Source organism: Hipposideros armiger, unplaced genomic scaffold (assembly GCF_001890085.2).
Source record: "Hipposideros armiger isolate ML-2016 unplaced genomic scaffold, ASM189008v1 scaffold_66, whole genome shotgun sequence".
NCBI classification, from domain to species: Eukaryota; Metazoa; Chordata; class Mammalia; order Chiroptera; family Hipposideridae; genus Hipposideros; species Hipposideros armiger.
In genome coordinates, this window is record NW_017731416.1 from 3703723 (window position 1) to 3725271 (window position 21549).

Below are 21549 nucleotides of genomic sequence, written 5' to 3' on the forward strand. Positions count from 1 at the left end.
TCTGAGAACTTGGGTTCATGGCCACTGTAATTAATCCTCCAGCCATCGCCCGGGTATCTGCTTCTGTCCAAGGTCCCGAAGGCCAGGGGTGGAGGAGGCCTGGAGACGGAGCGCTGGCGTGCCCGCCTCCCTCCACAGAGCCCTGCTTTCTAGGGTAGCCAGTAGTGTAGACTTGCATACTGTTGCTGCAGCCACCCTAATCTTCTAGGGGTGCCCTGAGCAGCCCCTACCCTTCTAGCCAGGAATGCCCTGCCCCATCCTCTTCGTTCATGTAAGTGTCCGCCCTGGTTTGGACCAGGCTCTTCAGCCCCGAGTCTCTCTGCTGTCTTTCTCTGCCAGCACACGGCGTCTACTCCCTGGGTACTTAGCATTTCCTCCCTCACGTCATCATTTATCTTTCATCTAATCCTCTTAATGCTCTTGGTTCCATTCCATGCCCCTTAAGCATGAGAACTCTGTCTAATTTTTCTTGTTTTCTCTAGGAGCTGGCACAGGGCATGTTTGAGAACATGGTGAGTCCTCACTGACTGTCAGGAAGGGCGGCTGCTTCCATAGCATATCAGCTTTTCTTCGTGGCCTCCTGCCTTCTGGGGTGAATCCTCAGCCTGTGCTCTCAGGTCTTAAGCTTCTAGACATGACATAGCAAGACTACAGACATGCAAAGCTTCCTCAGTAGGCTTTGGTAAGATTCAGGGTACAGTGGGGAGCCCAGGGATGGAATACCCCTCAAACACATTTTTTCCACTAAATCTGAACATTCAAAAATCACCAGTATGTAGCTGCATCAAAGGTATGGAGCAATCCCAATAAAAAGTTGGAGACAAATTTGCAAAAGTTAAGGGAACTAATATTTAGTCAACCCGTGATCCATGCAAGCATTTTACATATATTATTGCACTTAATTGGCACACAGCCCTTTGGGTTGGGTTTTATCTCAGAACTTAATCATCATGGTGTCTCTAAGGCCTCGCACAGAGGCTGGTACATAGCAGGCACTCAAAAAGACACTGAATTAAATTCCATAAAATCAAGACTACAAGGCTGATCTCAAGAGAAAACATCTGCAAAAGCTTACCTCCATGGGCCGGCTGAGTGGCTCAGTTGGTTAAGAGCTCACTCAAGAGTGCAAGCTCTGAGCAACAGGGTCACCGGTTCAATTCCCACATGGGCCAGTGAGCTGCACCTGAGCTAAGCTGCTGCTGAGCTGCCAACAGGTGGCAGGATAGCTCAGCTGGTGAGAGCATGTGCTCCTAACAACAAGGTTGCTGGTTGGACTACCGCATGAGATAGTGGGCTATGCCCACCTGCAACTAAGATTGAACACAGCACCTTGACTGAGCAGCCGCGAGCTGCTGACGGGTGGCCGGATGGTGACTGGACTTGGAGCTGAGCTAGCTGCGCCCTCCACAACTAAGATCAAAGGACAACAACTTGGCTGTTCCTGTTCCCCAATTCCCCAATTAAAAAAAAAAAAGCTTACCTCCACCACGGGATCAAAAATCACCAGTGGAACAGCTACATTGTTCATTTTTGCAGCTTTTCGGATGATATCTTCAGCCTCTCTAGGTCTTCTCTGGGATATCAGCCACCGGGGAGATTCAGGAATAAACCTAGAATTCATTTTTAATGGTTTATGATTTTTCACACTACCAGGGTTTGATACTATTAACCATAAGTTGCCTCCCAAAGAATTTTTATTTTGTAAAATTCTATTTTGTCTTTCTTTAAAAAAAAATCAGGGTGGGGGGAGGCCTCATAAGATTTCCATTGATGACAGATAAAAATACAAGCACCTCAGCCTTCAAAGTTGTGATGAAATCACAAGGCCGAGCATGAGTTGTGCTTGAAGCCAGGAGCAGAGAGGGAACTTGAACTGTGGGTGTGTGTAAGCCAGGGCAGCTGGAAAAGGCCATCCAAACCCAGTAGCCAGTGTGGCTCATAAAAGAGACAGAGTCTAGTGTCTTTTCAGTGTGTCTGCCCCGAGGAGAATCCTGGTGCCCCAGCTGGTGATGTTCACAAGTTGATTGTGTAAAAAACAGCCAGGGCTTCTATGCTCCCTGGGCTTTTCCTGGAGTCAGAGTAGGTGGGTGCACTGACACCTCCCTATGGGCTGTCCCTTGACTTTCAACAGATTCCCAGGTACACGAGTACCCAAATCAGTTTGGGGGAGACAGCCAATGCTGTCTTTTATGTTTCTTAATGTCTAGAAACTTAATTTGTTTTGTTACACAATCTATCTACATGTTTAACTGATGTTCAAAGACAGTTGACTTCTCTCCTTTCCTGATTAGTCTATTTTTTCTTTTTACATTTATTTGTGTCGTACTTATATTTATTGATATTTTTCTATTCTTTCCTAATTTTGATTTCTCAGAATCTCTAAGCCATTCTTCCGCCAGCTCTTGTTTTCCTTACTTATTAGTCAGTACTTAATTATCCTAGAAAATAAATTACATGTAGCAGATACAGATATCTCCTATAATTAATAGGCCCCTCCAAAACCTCAGTAGGAAGGATCTCAGAGCAAAACACAACGTATCAAATGGCCAACCCCCCGCTCCCTGCCCCAGCCTACTAGCACATGGCTTTAAAAATGAACCCAGTTTGCATTTTTTGGAATATGCCCTTAGTTGGTCCCTGTAGCAACTGTGATGGTGTTAGGTTACGACCTCCAATAATTAAAGCTGTGCTGTCCAACAGAACTTTCTGTTGTGTCCTGTATCTGTGCTGTCCAACACAGTAGCCACTTAACCATGTGTGGCTATTGAGCTAGCGTGACTAGTGTGACTGAGAAACTGAATTTTTAATTTTATTTACTTTTAATTAATTTTACTTAAAATAGCAGCATGAGTCTGGTGGCTACCACGTTAGTGTAGAATTAGAGGCCTTCCTACACTGTGGGCACGTCTCCTTGTGAGAAGTGAACAACCCAACCAGGTTGTTCTTAGAAACATCCTACCTTTTTTACTACAGGATCTGAGGGCCACCACTGGCCTCAGGCTCCTAATGTTTAGGCAGCTAGATATTACAAAGCTTTCCCCATGTTGCATCTATGGTTCCTTCCCCACCTCCTACACACATACTCCATTCATACCTGTGACCACTTAGTTCCAAGGCTTTTAAAGGGAACTGAGACATAAAAATATCCCCAAGCCACCTGCAGTGGCTCTGTGCAGGTTCCCCTCCCATTTCCAGCCCATGTACTTAAGCCTGCTACAGGCTCTACTCTGAAATTGCCATGGTTTTTTGGGGGCAAGAAGAATCAAGTCTAGCTGATCATCTCAAAAGTTAGTGGAGCACCAAAAGAGGTTATACCTGATAGCCTCTCTGTAGATTAAATTCAGATTGAACAGGGGAGGGATGTTGCTGGAGAGGTGGTGTCATACACTGAGCCAGCAGCAAGGGGCCCAGCAGCCTGGAGCACCCCCACCTCGTCCCAGCCCACCTGGACCAATAAGCATCACTTTAGGAAGGTCCACCAGCACGGACAAGATGTTCAGAGAAAAGCGATTTTGTTTTTATAGGAAAATGATAAGATGGTCATTTTAAACTTTCAGGATGAGCACGCAGCTCATTAGTGCTGGCCCCGGGCTGCACTTTATCTGGGACAGAGCTGTCCCTGGAACAGTGTGCCCACAGCCAGGGGCACTCAAGGACCACGCTGCGGGCAGCAGAAGAAAGAACTCCCCTTAGGGCAGGAGTGAGACACATCTCGTGGGATGGCCCTTCTCTGCTGGAACCTCAAGGGGCTGACCTATCAGGGTTGTTTCTTGCTGTGCTATTGGTCCTGTGGCAGAGATCCCAGGCCCACAAACCAAAATCCCTACTAACCTTTGGTCAATCAGAGCCCTTCTATCTTCTCTCTCTCTCTCATAGAATTATACGGTAATAAGTTTGATTATAACATATATTAAAAGTACTGGTCTCTTATGCCAAAAAGACAACTAGAGCCAGAGAACATCGATTATTAAAATCATTCATCTGAAAAGGCAGAAAATAACCTTTGAATGATCTTGTCTTATGTCTTGAGAGAACCTCGGGTCACGAACATCGTTGACACAGGTTCAGTTAGCAAGGGGGTTGTGGACATAGGGACAGAGGGTGTGATGATGATGATGATGATGACTCTTATTCCAGAAAATTGCCCTGCTCTTGTAAATCTGGAATGCTTGCTTTTCTTGGAGGCAGAATGTAGATAATGGCCTGCCCTTATTCACCATAAGCCCTCCTAACCCGTAGACTGGGTTCCAGAGAAAACCTCCAAATCAGAATAGTACCTAACCTCTAACATGCTCTCTCTCAAATTCCAGGGAAGTAAGAAAAAAAAAAAAGAAAAACATGTCGTCATCATCCCCCCGCCCCCGACCACCCACGCACACTATTGCTAAGAATTTACACTGGAAAATCCTAGCAGCCTTAGCGGTCATAAAAAGACAGTAGCTTGGAGTGGTCCAACCTGAGCCAAGATGTGCTACCTGTGAGCCTCTCTAGTCGTCTACCACTTGCAGCAAGATAAGGTACCTTCTAGGCACCTTCCTAGGCAGTGTGTCCAGAGGACAGGGCAACCATGAGGCCTTGTTTAAACTGTGAATTCCAAAAAATGATCAAAGAAATGTTCATTGTATATATGCAGGTAGAGATCAAGCAGTTCAGTAAAATCAGTCACTGCTGGGACATCTCATTTTGATATCATGAGACCAAACCAAAAAGAATTAATGAGAGAGAGAGAGCATGCGACAGACCCAACAATGGAAGAAGCCCCTTCCTTTTGCTTAAATCTGAAAAACCAAAGGAATGGTGAATCCCCCAAAAGAGGGTATGGCTGGGACCTTATTCCCTTATTCTTAATCTGTTCGCTCACTTGAAATCTCCCACATAACCGTATTGGGTGAAACTGGAGCCCGTATCTCCAGACACTGTTATTCCTATACTCATGTGCCAAAATTGGGTTGGAGGGTTGAGGGAGGAGAGAAGAGACCATTTCTCTAACCATTCATTAAACAAAAGTAATTCTTATTCTTCTAAACAGAGCGGATAAACAGGCAGACCTTAGAGGCTTGGGGAAATTACATTACTTGGGTCCATAAGGAGAAAGAGATTTTCCTATAGAGAGAAAAGTTTCAAAAGAGCAAGGGGGTAGAGTTAAACACAACAAAACCCAAGCGTACCATCTCCACAAATCACCACCAACAGCAGACAAGAGTGGGGAGAGCCTAGGCGGAGGCTGGAATTCCTGAGAAAGGTGCTTTGTGGGATGGTGGAGAATGAAACCCCAGCACATGGGCCCACCCACAGCCAGGCAAACACTCTCTGGACTTGAGGCTCTGGCTCCAGGCACAGCAGGGGGCTGTCTGGGGCCAAGCCACACTCACCACCACAGCGGGACGCACAGCACCCCGGGCACCGTCAGCGCCAGAAGCAGCTTCCGCCAGTCTCTGATGAAGTAAGCAAACAGTGGCAGCAGCATGTAGCCTACTGCAAAAAATATGCACACTCCTAACGTAGAGAATATAATACGCACTGACTTGCCAAGAATTTCTGTTCCTGTTCAAAACAAGGGAGGAGTATTAGCATTTTAACTCACTTTAATATTTGCTTTTTACATCATTACCTGGCACTTAAGCGTTTAAACTATAGCTTATAGGGAAAAGGCATTTGTCTCACGGCCCAGTGCAGGAGTGGTTAGGGCAGAGGAAGGTGGGAAGTGACCCAAGACTTATTACCCAATGGAAGGTAAGTTTTCATGAGATTTTAAAGGAGACATAGATTTTTTTTTTAAAGATCATTTTATGTCATAGAAATAGTGTGCCTAGTCCCAAGAGGTAATCTTTTCTGGGAATGCCACATTTCTAAAAATCAGAGTCCCAGGGTGAGGAGCAGAGAGGGTGTTTGAAGAGACTGGGGGCTCTCTTGAGGGGCTCTGTGGGGTCATGGTGCATTTAGCCTTTCCCACAATTCTTCACTGTACATGAACAGACACTGGCCTCTCAGGGAAAAAGTGCAGAGTTCAAAGTTATTGAGCTGTGTTAGGACACACTTAGACAACCTTATCATTGAGAAATGATAAATTAGGATCCAGCTGGCTCTGGAGGTGCCCAGAGCTGAATTCCCCTGCAGCCACATTGTGCCCAGGCAGACAGTCCATTCAGACCAAGGAAAGAAAAGAAGGGGTTGCCCTGGGCCAGCAGGCAGCAGCCCTGGAGCTGGCCACTCACCCAGGGAACTGCACGGAGCTTTCCCAGAACATCACAAAAGCCCAAGACTGCTTGGTGTTGGGCCCTGTTTTGGGAAAGGACACACAGGTGGCTATTGGATCCTGGTCTGCTCAGTGCCAGAATGGATAGCAACAGGTTCCTCCAGAGATGCTGCCCCGCCCCTCAGAGTCCAAGAACAAGCTCCTTCTGTTGTCACAGAGCTCAGGGCCCTTTCACAGAGTCCACTCTTGGTCCTCTGCCCCAGGGGTGGAGATCTGGCCAATGGCAACCACAGGCCTTTTGTTTGAGATCTTCCCACCACTACAGAAATAGCCCAGAAAATACAAAACAGACCATTCACAGGCCATTCAGGCTTGTCTTGCAAGAGAGGTTTTCTCAATCCTGTTTACATGCCCTGAGCACAGGCTAAGGAAGTAAGGGCTAATTCTAAAGAAACAGTAAAATTGCTACTTCTCCTGGTTTCCTGTTCCCACCGTCTACCTGTTCCTGTTCCACCCCACTTCTCCCTCACTCAGCATAACTGACAAACGGGTCTCAGTGCTTCTGTCTGGAACAGCCATTTCTAAAAGCCAGACTGACAGAAGCGGCCAGTACTGTGTGCCTCTTACATCCTGGACTGTGGATAACAGCTCTAACCACCCAGGCCACTTCTCAGCCTCTAAACTGGTTCCAAAGGATTGGGCCTGACCTCTTTGAGGATCGTGAGTGCTATTTCCAGATCTTTTCTTACTCACTAAGGACCTTCCTACCACTCCATTGGAAGGCTCCCCATGCCGTGGTTTCTAAATGCATTGGCTGTGATTATCATGATATGGGAATGCATAGGGGGTACTTTATTCCCAAGCAGAGATTCAGAAGTGAAGCAGCAGAGGATTTGATTGAGGACAAGAGAAAGTGCACGGGACCATGTAAGAATCTTGTAGAATTGTGAGGCCCAAGAGAGCGCACTCATAGTTCTAGGACCCTGATAAGCGAGAGAAGCTTCCCTGGACCCCTGGACACTCCCCCTCTCTGAGCTTGGGTCTCAGGCCAGAACAGAGCTGTTCTTACTTTGCAGAGTAAGCAGGACGGGCACAAGCTTCGTAAAAATCTACCTCTCTGCCTTTCTGGGGAGCAACATGGATGGCATGAGCCTGAATAGTTCCTTGTTAGCAAAACTTCCTGCTTTCCGGCTTTTAGATAATCACCCTTCCTTAACCGTCATCGTCATCATCATCATCATCATCATCATCATCATCATCTTCAGTGCTAGCATTTTTTTTGAGCAGGCACTGTGTCAGGTTCCAGACCAAGTGTTTACCTATATTATCTCTTTGAATCTTCACAATTATGGAAGAACTAATATTACTTCTATTTTATACATAATCATCTGAGATTTAAAGAGTTGGAACAAATTGCCTAAATGCATACATAGGTAATAAATGGGGCAGCCAGGATTTAAGTCTGATCTGTATGACGTATGGATAACGTCTAGGAAAAAATCATCCGGGGGCAAAGCCTTGGCCCTGTCAAGCAGCCCTTCAACTACGATTCTAGTAGAGACATGCATGGGAGATGGGTGAGACCATACCTCCCTTTCGGAAGTGAGGATTTATGTTTTCCCTGCCTGGGCTGGTCTTTGAACCAACCAGAGACCAACCAGCCCCCTCTAAGGAACACCAAGAGAGGAGTCCTGATTCCTGTAGACCTTTTCATGGCCTGCAGCTGCCACAAACTTTCCATGGGTTCAGCTGGCAGTGATGACTTCTGGCTCTTCCAACTGGGGATCCCTGACCTAGCCTCCTTTACTCCCTAGGTTTTTGCTCCCAGGGCAAAGCCCAGTTGATCTTGGTTTAGTTGGGCCTCTCAGTGTCTCTTAGGACACTAAGACATCTAAGCCAAAGGGGCATGCATGTCCTGGCCAGAATGTTTGCCCACTGCCTATCACCACCAACTGAATCTGAGCACTCTCTCCAAGAGGGAGTGACTCAGAGAGGGCCAAGCTCATTTTCATGTTGATCAGGGCACTTCTGTGGCAGTCAGTTAGGGGTCCAGTCAGGGACCACTGGATCCATTGCACATGGAGGCAGGACCTGCCCCTCCTTGAATGACCAACAGAGGCCTGCAGCAGACCCCAGCTTAAGAAACAAGACCATGGTGCTGTTGCCAGGATATGGGGTCGGACACAGGTGTGCCTGGGCTGGGAGTGGCCTCCATCAGGCATGTGCAGAGAGCCCGGGCTCCTTGGTGCTCATTTGTTACTAGAGTGACTTTGATAGTCCTACTTCAGGGAGTATTATGGGAACTGAGACAATGTATGTAAAGTGCCTGGCTGTGGTCAGAGCTCAGGAATAGATAATTCCTTTATCCTGATCAAACAGTTGAAATGTGCTAGATGTCAGGGGAATGACGGAAAGTACAGTGGCTTTGACCAAGAGACCCAGTGGAAGACAGCAAAACCTCTCTTTGCTCCCTGGAAAATACTCAGAATTCTCCTCAAATTAACACCCTACTCAGGGCTTCCTCTCTCCCCTCTATAAACCTTCATTCTAGTTAAAAGTAACCTTTCCTATCTCTGCATATACCCAGATAAATCATCTGCAAGCCCGCACCCCTGCCACACCTATGAGGAACCGTGTCTTCAGTAACAGCAACTGCTGCTTCTGCCGACCAGTTGTGAGCTCCTGGTAAACAGATAGGAGTGAGTCCTTGCTCCCCCCAGGGTCCCCCAGTGTTTCCCTCACACAGTGCAATGCAAACAAGGGGCACCAGCAAATTTCGGCATCTTTTGAAATGCATTTATACCCCATTTCATTCCTTGAAGATTTTGAGGTAGCTTATAATTTGAATACAATGAAATAATGGTAGCATTAACGTAACATGTAAAGAAAGGTTAAAAGTTATGTCTTGGAAAAAAGAACAAAAATATGCAACTGATCACTTTGAAAAACAGTCTGGCAGTTCCTTAAACAGTTAAACATTCATTACCACATGACCCAGCAATTCCACTCCTAGGTGCTTACTTACTCAAGAGAATTGAAAACATATCTACAAAACAAGCATACTTGAATATTCATAACACATTATTCATAATAGCCTCAAAGTGGAAACAACCCCAATGTCCATCGACTGATGAATGCATGAATAAGATGTAGCATGTCTATACAATGGGATATTGATTCATGCTACTATATGGACCAACCTTGAAAAGATTTAAGTGAAGGAAGTCAGTCACAAAGGCCACATGTTGTATGATTCCATTTATCGGAAATGTCTAGAATAGACAAATCAGCAGAGACAGAAAGTAGATTAATGGTTGCCAGGGGCTGGGGAAAGAGGGGGTTGCAAAGTGACTGCTAATGGGGACAGGGTTTCCTTGGGGGTGATGAAAATGTTCTGGAGTTAGAATTATGGTTGTACAACTTTGTGAATATACTAATAACCACTGAGTGAGTTATTAGTATTTAAAAAAATAAGTATTATGGGATGCAAATTATACTTTAAAAACATTTTTTAAAAATATGGATGATAAAGGTTGCATAATTGATAATAGTTAAATTTCAATTTTGACTGAGCTTTCTGGTAGCCAAAGTGATAAAGGAAGATGCAATCAGTTGCATACTTATCAAAAGGAAAAACACATCTAGGCAATAGCAGAAACAGAGCTTTAAATATTAATAGTTCAACATGCTGGAATAAATACTGCATAGGAGGTTGACATCAGGAGTACTGGGGAAAACACTGAATTAATGGATCAGTCAAGACAGGAAGCAGTTAAGTGTGTGAAATAAATTTAAGCAGCTAGTTATAAGGGATAAAGGAGAATGCCACTGGCATTTTACCCAGAAGGCTGTGGACAGATTGAAGGCATTATTTCTGGAAAACAGTAGGAGACTGTGAGGGGAGCTGGAATGTGGGGAGGATCAGTGTTCTTGGTCTTGAGTGTTCATTTCCTCCTAAACCAGCATCATTTGGGCAGCTCCCTCACTTTTGGGTGTAGCCACTTCTGTTCCTTCCTTTTCTTGTTTCCTATATATACTCTGGCAGGCTTTATAGTTTTAAAAAGGCAGAGCAAGGAGAGGATCCCTTTCTGCACCACTTCGAGAATGGGAGTAATTCATGGGAGAAATTCAGTTGCCCGAATTAATGTAAAGACTCTTAAAACTGGAGATTATCATCTCAGAGTCTTCCCAACTCTTTCCTAGAGCCACAGGGCAAAGTAAAGGCCCAGAAAGAACCTAGCCCAGAACCCATGCTTCCCTTTATTTTAGTCAAAACCAGGAATTCACTATTTTAGCCTGGAAACAGCAGAGGTCGCTGTTGTGCTGCAGGGAAGCTAGCCACCGTGTGCCCTCACACTGAATCCCGCCACCCCACCTCAGGCGCTGATGAGGAAGTCAGGCTGTTCCAGGGGGCAGGTTGGTTTTCAGTGACTCTTTCAAAATGGTTCAGACTTGAGAACCCAAAGCAAAGGCTCTCATAACAAGTCAAAGTCAGCAGTTTCCCGCAGAGCACAGTGGGAGCCAGGGAGGCTCCCAGAGCACCCTACAACAGGCTGATGGGGGGCCTTCTGCACCCAGCGTCCCGCTCACTGATCTCTGGCTGGAACATGAAGCTCTGACTGGTCTCACATGATCTCCCTTTCCCTTTGGCCCTCTCCCTCTTCTCAGCCTGCGCAGCAGGGAGGGGAGCAGGTTGTAGTGTCAGGTCCATCTGGGCAGAACTTCCCTGCAGGAGGCCTGGGGTGGGCTCTCCCAGCCTCAATCACTCACACAGAAAGGCTCCACGGCCCCAGAAGCACCCTGTACCACTGGAAAGGCAGGTCTCGATGCTGGCCATTCAGCAGAACCTGAGGGATGCCATGCCTGGCACAAATCCCACCTGGCTCCCTGTCCCAGTGATAGGACTTTCCGGGCTGCACCATAACCGTCTGCCCTTCCATTTCAGATGGTCCTTTAGGTCTTCCTAAAGGCATCTGCTCACCTCAGGCAGAGCCCTCTGTTTTGGGGACACCTGTTTAGTCTCTAGTGTGCCTCTGGCCCAAGCAGAACCACATATTGGGCCTTTCAGATATTGGGAGGGTCACCACAAGGTAGACGAATTAGGGGGGACTTAGACCATAGGCCTTGCTGTGCCCACGTTGGGCCATCAGGCATTAGGAGGTTGCAATTTCTGTCCTCAATTTCTCCAATTTCCAGTTTCCAGAACCACTGGCCTGAAGCTCTCTGTGTCCTCTACACAAATGACCTTCTTTAAGAAAACCTTGCTCCCCTCCTTCCCCTGACAGGGAGGACAGAGGCTGCCTCCAGCCGGAGCCTGTGAAGAGGGTGCTATTCCCCAGGTCCACGTGGCTTCAGCATGCTTTCCCTCCTGCCTTCTTTAGTCACTGAGGGTGGGCCTGTGGCAAGGGGTTCTTCACAAATGATTAAAGGAGTGGAATTTGAACAATTCCATTTTGGCAACCTGACAAAGGGTGTACACATCCTCAATTAAGAGAACACAGCATCTCCAGAGCCAATGCGTCACCCAGACTCCTAAAAGTGATCAGCAGCATCTTATCAGATTCAGGCTTTTGAGAAAGCCGAATGACTAGACTTACATGAAAGGGACACTACCGTGTTTCCCCAAAAATAAGACCTAGCCAGAGAAGAAGCCCTAGCATGATTCCTCCAGGATATGGACAGCACGCACCCCTCACATGAGGGTCTCATGACGTGTTTCAGGGAGAAGGGTGCCTTTTCCACAAACTCCTTCAGCTTAACACGTTGTGGACCAGTGACGCAGATTTGCATTTATCTTGATCAAAATTACCATGTCTACCAAGACAACTATTACAATCATGTCACAATTCCTGAAACTCTCCTTTCAAGACAAGTTAGAGTATGTGGAAACTCTCCTTTCAAGACAAGTTAGCGTATGTGGAATAATCAGAGTGAACACGGGCCTTCCTCTGGAAATGAAAAACGAATCACGGTCTCTGAAACGTGACAAAACCACATTCAGGAGAAAGGGTGAAATTCTTCTTCAATCTTGGAGGATGCTCCTGTTGTCAACATGATTTCCACAATTCATGATTCAACAATGGTTGATGTTTCATGGAGAAATGAAGAAGTAAAGAAAAAAACCTATTTGTATTTTTCAGTATAATATGTTCATGAAGGGTGTTGATAGGGCAGATCAGTACTTGTCTTACTATTCTCTCTTGAGAAAAACAGTGAAGTGGCCAAAGAAAGTTGCATTTTGGCTTATAAATTGTGCACTTTTCAACTCTTTTCTAATCTATCAAAACCTAAAACCTACATAAAATATGAGATACAAAGAATTTCTGCTACAAGTGGCAAAAGACTGGGCTACAGATAAGGTGGAGACAGACTCAGACACAGACGCAGCATGTCCAGGAACATCAACCCAAACCCCTCGTGTGCCTCATGCAGACCCCGCTGGGAGACTTTCGGGTGATATGTGCAAACATGTGCTAGAGAAAATTGTTGGAAGTGAACAGAGGCAAAGAAAATATCCTGCTAGGAGGTACCATGTTTGTGCTGCCCACAAAAAAAAAAGAAGTGAAACTCGGTACATCTGCAAGTTCTGCTTAGTGCCACTCCACAAGGGAGAATGTTTCCAGAGGTATCACACCCTCAAGCACTACTAGGGTCTTTGGTGAGTATTTCCTGAAAATTTCAGTTCACAAAAATAGTTAGCGAATTTGTTATACATTTTTAAAGAAACACAGTATAAAAGTTGATTTAAATGGCTTAAACACCGGGAACATGCATTTAAACAATTTAAATGCCCCATCCTCAATGTGTTAAAATATTCAGTATGCTAAGGCGCCATATTTTGGCACCTAAAATCATGCTATGGCTCATTTTCCGGCTAGATCTTATTTTTTGGGGAAACCAGGTGCTAATAATTACACTGTGACAATAAGGATAAAACTGGGACAGCATGGAGCCCACAAGGATGTATTATCACATCAGACATTATTTGGTGTCTATTGTCCTAGAGGTGCCCTTCATTTCCCCTTCTTTCATCTGTTCAGAGAGAGCAGGTGGGCTCAGAGCATGTTGGGGGCTCCCACTCATGGGGACTCCCTGATCAACCTGCCTAGAGCTCACCTCACTCCCTCCCAGGAAAAGCTGGTGAGGGCCCTGGGGGCTACGCTGGGCCTTTAGCTTAGGAGTCCCTTTCATGCAGCCTGATATTCCAGAAGCAAGGCTGCTGCTAGGAGACAGGACTGCTATCAGCAGTGAGGCTGGTCCTGCACGTGGCTGATATGCTCTGAGGGTGGGGGTAGGGCTCTGACACAGGGTGAGAGCAGATCTGCCCAAAGCTGGCGGGCTGGCACTGAATTCCTGTCTGACACGTGCCTCCTCTACCTGTGTACCAGCCACTCCAACTACCCTAAGTCCCTCCATGGGCCATGCACGGTTGCCAGGAGCACCCTTTTGCCCTGTCCCAGGCAAAAGTCTTGAGCTTTCACAGCTCAGATGACAGACATCCCTAGGCCATCCCTCCTCTGTGCTTTTCCCAAGCCTTGTGCTCCTGAAATGTGTCTCAGTTGTTGTGTGGCTGGTTCCCACCAGCTCCAGCTTTTATTCACCACCACATTTCAGGACCCAGCACAGAGCTGGCTCCCTGTGATCAAAACCTGTGGCTACAACCCCCTCCCCCACATATGTTCAGGCTGATCATGTTTTGGAAGCACAGCCCACGGTTGAGGTGCTTCCTTCTGTGCTGTGTAAGAGCATTCCCTGTGTCCTTCTCAGTGGCCCCCTTCTTGGGCCTCTCGGAGGGTGGGAAGGAGAAGTCCTGTGGGTCAGAAGCCATTCCTACCTAGTATGAAGGCCACCACGTAGTTGGAGATCTGGCCCATGCCGACGATGACAAATAACACAGTGAACATCTCCCAGTTGATGGAGAAAATCTGCAGGAAGCTGAAGCCAGTCTGGATAGCCATGGTTGCAAACAGGATGTTCTTCCTGCCAAACCTGTAGAGCACAGCACAGCACAAAACATGGCACGTGCAGGTCACAGCAGTGCTGCCATTCCGGGAGCGTGGCAAGCACTGTCAGGTGTAGCAGCAGACTTTCTTTTTTCAGGGCTATGACTAACTCCTTTCCCTATCCTCCCAGGTTCCTCCTTCCTCCGGCATCCATCTGCTCAGGAGGGACCTTCTGAGGTTCTAAGCCCCTGTGGAAGCACCATATCTCGAAAGCACAGAGCAGCTTACGCAAGGACCACATGGGAATCTCTTTAAAATGAGCCACAGGTAGAAGCTGCCACCACATTTCTAAAAGGTGGATACAGTACAGAGAGCAGGTACATCTAATATCAGCAACATGGGAGTTCTGTCAATCCAGAACCAAGGCTCCCTCTATGGCAGTGGTCTTCAACCTTGGCTGTACTTGGAATCACCTGGAGAGCTTCAAAAAACACTGGTGCCTGTACCCGCCTCTTGTGATTCTTATTGTCTGGGATACAGTTTGGGCCTTGAAATTAAAAAAAATTTCCCAGGTGAGTCTAATGTGCAACCAAAATTGCCAAGCACTGCTCTACAGGAAGTGTAGCTTCCAGCAACGTCCACTAGTCACACTATGGTTGGCTTAAGTCTTCATTTCACATTCTGATAGTGACCGATGGGAAGAATGGAGCACAGGAGTGAGCACAACAGTCTCCCACCCCAGTTTCCAAACTCAGGTCTCAGGCTGTTGAGCTTGGGGTCCCACTGGACTTTGTAACTGGGGGAGGGACACTGCCAACACTGCCATTTAGCACTCCTACCTTCCTGCTCTTTCAGGGGCCAGTGGGGCACTTCTCCCAGAGCTGCGATGCTGTCTCCTCCAGACTGAGAGCTCCAGGTCAGCTCTGCAGCTTGAGTGGTCAGGCCAGGGGTCCCACCCACAGCAGAGGTGGGTGCACAGTTAGCAAGGGGTTGCTTGCTGTCTGGCCCAGACTCTGGCTGATGGCTGTTTGTGGACAGATCACACGTCATCCAAGAGGTAGGGGTGGGGTGGGAGGCAGTGGTGATGACAGCAGTGTCTTTTTGAAGGGGTTTGGGGCTATGAGGACTCCATTTTCCAGTGGGTGCTGGCAAGAGGCTGAGAGCAGGAAGAACAGGAGATATCATGGTTCCTCCTATCACTGACTTGTTGGCCTGAGGGGTCTCCCTTTCTGTGGGTGGAGATAGGCCCAAGACAGGCAGTGAGTTGACAAGGGGCACTATCCCACATTCCCTCCCTCCCTCCTCGCCTCCTTACCTGTCTGATAGCTGCCCGGACACAAAGGAGCCAAGGAGCACGCCTACAAAGAACAGGGAGGAGGTGAGGGGCGTCTTCCAGTCTTCCTCACACACCAGATTCCACTGCCAGGGAAGACAACGAGAAGTGTGAGCCCAGCTCCCCAGCAGGCCCAGCCCCAGCCCAGCTCCAAGGGAATGTTAGCATGGCGGCCGGAGCCGGCTCGTCTTTGTGCAAAGGGCATAGGCCTCACAGCTCTGGGGTCGACTCCTGACTACCATTTACTGGGCCATGTCGTTTACTGTCCTTCCTTTCTGGAAAGGAGGGTGACACCTTTGGCTCAGCTTATATCACACAGTGAGAAGCAAGCTGAAGCCATGGCTGTGACTGGTGACCCTCAGCTGCGAAGCAGTATGAGTAGAGGTGGCATGTCTACTTCAGAAGGCATCAGGGCATGGAGGGAACTGTTAGAAACTCCTGAGGGACACGACAGAGGGCATGGTCACTTGGTCCAGGTTAAAATATTTCCTCTGCTTTTTTGAAACGTGCAAGTGATCCTGGGGAGGTCCACAGTTATTTGCTCCCAGCAGACTCCTCTGGAGAGCCCTCTGCTCCCTGGTCTGCTCACATCAGAGGCCTATCTTGGGGCCTGATCCAGAGCTCCTCTGTGGGGGAGGGGAGAGTATCTCATCTCCCATCTACACTCCTTCACCCTCCTTCCCACTCAGCCTTCCCACAATTGTGGGCCCTCCCATCCCCAGGGCCATGGTCTGTGTAGCCCTAACAAGTCCCTGCTGGCAGATCCATAAAATGAGGGTTTCAGCCAGAGTTTCAATTTCCAGCTCTTGACTTAAGTCAATTCAGCAAAATCTCAAGGGAGGTTGCAAAAAATGTCAAAGCTTGTTCAGTGGGCTTTTATTTAAAAAATAAGCACGTGTCAATAAGTATTTAAGGGCTGCGGGTCAGGGGCTTGCTGTGTGTGGTCACATGACAGAATCTAGAGGAAAGACCCCCTGCCTCCCATCCTGTCCCAGCTCCGCTCGGTGGTGGTGCTGCTTCCATGACATTCGCAAAGCAACTCAGTTCTTAATCTTCACAACTTCCCTGAAGTAGACTGAAAAATGAATTCACATGTTTACATCACACTTCATTCTGCAGCCGCGGGGCATGTGTATAAGGACACATACCAGAGAACAGTGTGAAACAAAAAGCCAAGAGAATTGGGGCAAACAGAAAGCACAGGGGAGGAGGGGTTGCAAAATAACCAAGCGAAGGGTGAGCATGACCGCCAACTGGCCTGCCCAGGAAGGCCCTGAAATTGGGCTCTGAGTGTCCCAGCTGCTCGGCTCTCGGACCACAGGGCACAAAGTGAGAGCGACATTTTGCAGAAGCTCAGTTTTTCTGAGGACCAAGACCTGAGAGAAGTCTCTCCTCAATTCCTCCTTTCACAAAGGGGTCACTCTGTGATGTTGAGGATAATGTCCTCAAGAACACCCCTAGACAGAAACAATAGCAAGATTCATGAGGCTGCCTCTCCCGGTGCTCACGGTGCTGGCCGCAGGCGGGATGCCAAGCACAGCTCTGCAGAAGGAAAACAGCGTGGCCCAGGAACTCGGCTCTGAACCCTTCAGGCACAATCAGGGATAAATCTGATACCATGCCCTCAGTAGGCTGGCTTCATCTGGGGTCACCGAATAGGCTTCAAAGGGGATAAACCCTTCCAAATTATATGGCCAGATTCATGGGCCCGGCCAGCCCAGAGGTCAAAATAGATAGGACATGTGCCTGAATTAATGGCCACCCACTTCCAAAAAATCACTGGCCAAAGTGTCAGAAAAGAGCTTGGGATCTGCCCCAACACATAGAAAGATTAGCAACCGAGGCCCCAAAGCCCAATGATGTGGACTGTGACCCACTTTGCAGAAGAGTAAACTGAGGTTCTAAGACTGGGATTTGTCTGAAGTCATAGCAAGTAAATTGGCAAGGGAATTACTAACTCAGGTCTCAGAGCTCAACCTTGTACACATCTGCTTTGGACATGAACTCCAAAGGCCAGACAAAGTGAACTTATTAAATTTCATTCCCTACACTTCGTCAAGGAATGTGACAGCAGGACGAGGGGTAGGAGGCCTCCACCACCACCTGCAGCCTCGCAAGGAACCGAGAAAATCTCAAGCTTGGTAGGGGCGTTAAGGTGTCTACTATCAACCATCACCACTCCATCTGCAGTGGAGCAGAACTCTCCCAAAGATAATGTGGTCTCTCTCCTTCATGGTTTTTTTTAACTTTTTCTGTCAGGACTCTGCCTTAAAGGAGGATAGATAGGACTTAAGAGACAGAAAAGAAAGAGGAAGGCCATCAGATGTGGAGCTAGCCATCGCATGAGCAAAGGTGGTAGGCAGGCCTGGCTACCTAATTTGCAGGCCCCAAGCAAAATGAAATTGCAGGAAGCCCTTGTTAAAAAATTATTAACTTTCAAGACATCAATATCAGAGCATTAAAACCAAGTGTGGGCTCTGTGTGACAGCACAGGTGGCACACCCATGAAGCTGGCTTGATAGTGGGTGGAGCCTAGTCTCTTTGGGGAATGGAGCAGAAGGAGATCTGATTTAGGGTGCTGGGAAGAGTGAGGTGACAGCCAGCTCCCCATCACGTTCTTACTGGAGGCCATGCAGTCATGGCTGTAGGTCCCCCTTCCCTCCCTGAAGAAAGTCCTGAGAAGCCCTGTCAGCATCATCAGCTCAGGAGGCCACCTGCCCCAGACCCATGCAGGCTGCCATCTGCCTTTTTTTTTTTTTTTTAGAAGTTTTACTGGGGAACAGTGTGTTTTTCTAGGACCCATCAGCTCCAAGTCAAATAGCTGTTTCAATCTAGTTGTGGAGGGTGCAGCTTAGCTCCAAGTCCAGTCGCTGTTTTCAATCTAGTTGCAGGGGGCGCAGCCCACCATCCCATGCAGGAATTGAACCGTAACCTTGTTGTTTACAGCATGTGCTCTAACCAACTGAGCCACCCATCTGCCCAGCCATCTGCCTTTGGAGAGCCTGCTCACACCCAGCAGTGGAAGGCAACTGGATCTCATGGCTGCCTGTGGTTGGCTCCAGTGCTGGGCCTTCTCTTGGGGAGTTACTGTGCCCAAGGATTCCTTTTGGAAAGCTGCAAGAGGCCTGGTAATAAGACACAGGACTGGCAGACAAAGTTCCAGCTGGGGCTCATGGGGCTGTAGTCTAGTAAATCAGTTGTCAGCCTGAAGAAGGGCCCTCTTCTCCATGGGGCTATTCTTGGGGAGGCCAGGTCCTGCCTGTCTCCAGCCCCTTGAGGTTTGAGGTATATGTCTTGGGGCCCCACTAGCCAGGGCCCAAGGAATTCTTAGTGGTTAACAGAGGACAGTCTTTTCATTGATGGGACAGAATGGTCCCTTAGGTCTCTGCACATGTGTATACACACATACACACACAGACATACATCTACACAACCTGCTCAGAGGCTAATGGTAGATGACCTAGTAAGGAGCTGGCTTCAGACCTGCGTTCAGGTCTCAAACAGTAACATTTCCGAAACATACTCCCCCCCCCACCCACATACACACCCTTGGATACACAGTGGAATGTGGGAACCAACTGGCCCAAGTTGGATGTGACCCCCCGCCAGGGTTAACATGTTCTTCTCATTATCAGGTTCTCAGACCAAGGTTTCCCCAACATGGCAGAGTGAGCTCCGTGTAGATAGACCATCTAGCCTTCAGCTCTACTTTAAGAAATAAAAACCCAGGTCACAAGGTAAAAGGGCAGGGAGGTCACTCTTGGCGTAGAAGGATGTGCCTCTTATCCCTCCCAATAGTAATAATAGGAATGATAACCACAGTGCATTGAGCGCTCACTGTGGGCATTGTAATATCTCAGGGGATCTCAGAGTTGCCATGTGAAATGGGTACTCTATCCTCATTTTACAAATGAGGAAATGAAGGCATAGAGCATTAAAGTGACCAGCCCCCATTCTAGTGGGTTGGTAAAAGGAACTGCTTAATCATTTATCCAACCATCATGGAGCACCTGCTCTGGGCCAGACCTTGTGTGGGATACAAAACAGACATGGTTGCTGCCTCCACAAAGCTCAAGGTCGAGCATACTTTATAGGACAGATCAGGTGTGCACGTGTGCATGCATGAGCCCAGGAATCATGGTGAGGGCGGGCTCTGTTCTGGGCCACTGTGCCCTAACTCTCTGGCTAAGGGGGAAAAGGGCACCCCCTTCCTCCTCCTCCTCCAGGAGGGCAGAGTTCTAAAGCCTGGACCCATTCGTGTAATCATTTGAGATAACTAATGCTTGCACAAGGCTAGGCACATGGTGGAGGCTTCACAAATTGGTGATGAATGAATGTTTGACAATTAGGAGTAATGGAAAACAGAGTTTGGAAAACGTATGGTATCACACACTAGCCTTTGAAAATCACCCTCAACTTTGAATTCTCCAAGTAGCCAAAGTTTCAGCCTTTACCAAAGCCAGAAAGGACCATAAAGATAAGCATACCCCTCTGACCCGCCTAGAACGGAGACCTCTGGAAGGCAGCCTGATGTTGAACAAACAGCACAGCCTCTCTTGGGTTCTGCCATTTCTGGCTGTGTGACTTGGTCACTCATTCACCTCTATCAGCCTGCTTTTTCATCTTCAAAGAGGTGGCAATAATACTCCCTCATGGGGATGCTGTGAGCTTTGGACAGAAAATGTAAGTAAAGTATCTGACACATTACAGGCCTCATTCAACAGCAGTTCCCTTTCTACTAACCTCACACCTTTGTCCGAAGCAAAGTCATGACTTAGAACAAATAGCATGAATGAATAAGCAAAGCAGGTTACACTTAAACCTGGCAAGGCAAAAGAGAGTCTAAGAAACAAGAACTTTGTATTTAACGACTAAAAACCAGAAAAGTGTTTATCACGAAGTGTAAAATCTCTTTATAAATGGACTTCAATCTCAGAGATGAGTATAAATGAAAAATTAGCATTAATCCACTTAAGAATGAAAAATGGATTTCCATTGTGTCCTCTTATAGTTATTTTTCATTGTGGGGGGGGGGAAACAGGGAGCAGTAGTTAGTTAATAATAGAATATACATTACCCAATTTCTTCTTTATAACTTAGTTGCAACTTAAACCTGGAAATTTCTTGACTTTGGGGAAAAAGAATCTGGCTATTTAATTCTTTTTGTTTATAACAGCTATGTTGAGATATAATTCACACGCCATAAAATTCACTCTTTTAATGCGTACATTTCAGTGGGTTTTAGTATATCACAGAGTTGTGCGACCATCAGCACTATATAATTTTAGAATGTTTCACCACCTCTGAAAGAAACCCTATACCTATTAGCAGTCACTTCCCATTCTCTTCCCTGGGTCCTGGCAACCACTAATATACTTTCTGTCTCTATTGACTTGCCTATTCTGGACATTTGATATAAGTGGAAACATACTATATGGTCTTTTGTGACTGGCATCTTTCACTTAGCATAGTGCTTTCAAGGTTCATCCATGTTGTTATAGCATGTGTCAGTACACAATCCCCTTTTATGGTTGAATAATGTACCATTATATGGAAATACCACATTTTATTTAGTTATTCATCAATTGATAGACATTTGGTTGTTTCTATTTTTTGGCTATTACAAATAATGCTGGTAGTCTCAACTTTTGTGTATAAGACTTTGCATGGAAATATGTTTTTATTTTTCTTGGGTATACATGTAGGAATGAAATTGCTGGGGTAGGGAGTGACCAATTAGCTCAGTTGGATAGGGCGTTGTGCTGATAACACTAAGGTGGCCAGTTCGATCCCCACATGGGCCACTATGAGCAACGCTCTCCTTAAAAGAGTCACTATGCCATTGTAGTATGAAAGCAACGTGTAACCAATGACCATGGTTGTTCCCCAATAAAAAAAAAAAAAAGGAAATTGCTGGGTCATATAATAAATCTATCTTTAACCTTTTGAGGAACTCCCAAACTATTTTCTAAAGTGGCTGCACCATTTTACAATCCCAAAAACAATAAACAAGGATTTCAACTTCCCCATATTCCTTCCAACATTTTTTATTGTATGTCTTTTTAATTTTAATCATC

General features: G+C 46.9%; 1 protein-coding gene across 1 annotated transcript in view; it reads right to left on the bottom strand.

Annotated features, from left to right (window-relative positions):
* The window catches only part of SLC22A4 (solute carrier family 22 member 4), a 45818-nt gene that overhangs the window by 12958 nt on the left and 11311 nt on the right, over positions 1-21549 (bottom strand). Inside the window, exons 2-5 of the mRNA XM_019642221.1 lie at positions 15455-15558; positions 14031-14185; positions 5373-5544; positions 1481-1610 (exon numbers count right to left, since the gene is read on the bottom strand). Of these exons, the coding sequence (XP_019497766.1) occupies positions 1481-1610; positions 5373-5544; positions 14031-14185; positions 15455-15558 (561 nt within the window). The remainder of the gene's footprint in view (positions 1-1480; positions 1611-5372; positions 5545-14030; positions 14186-15454; positions 15559-21549) is intronic.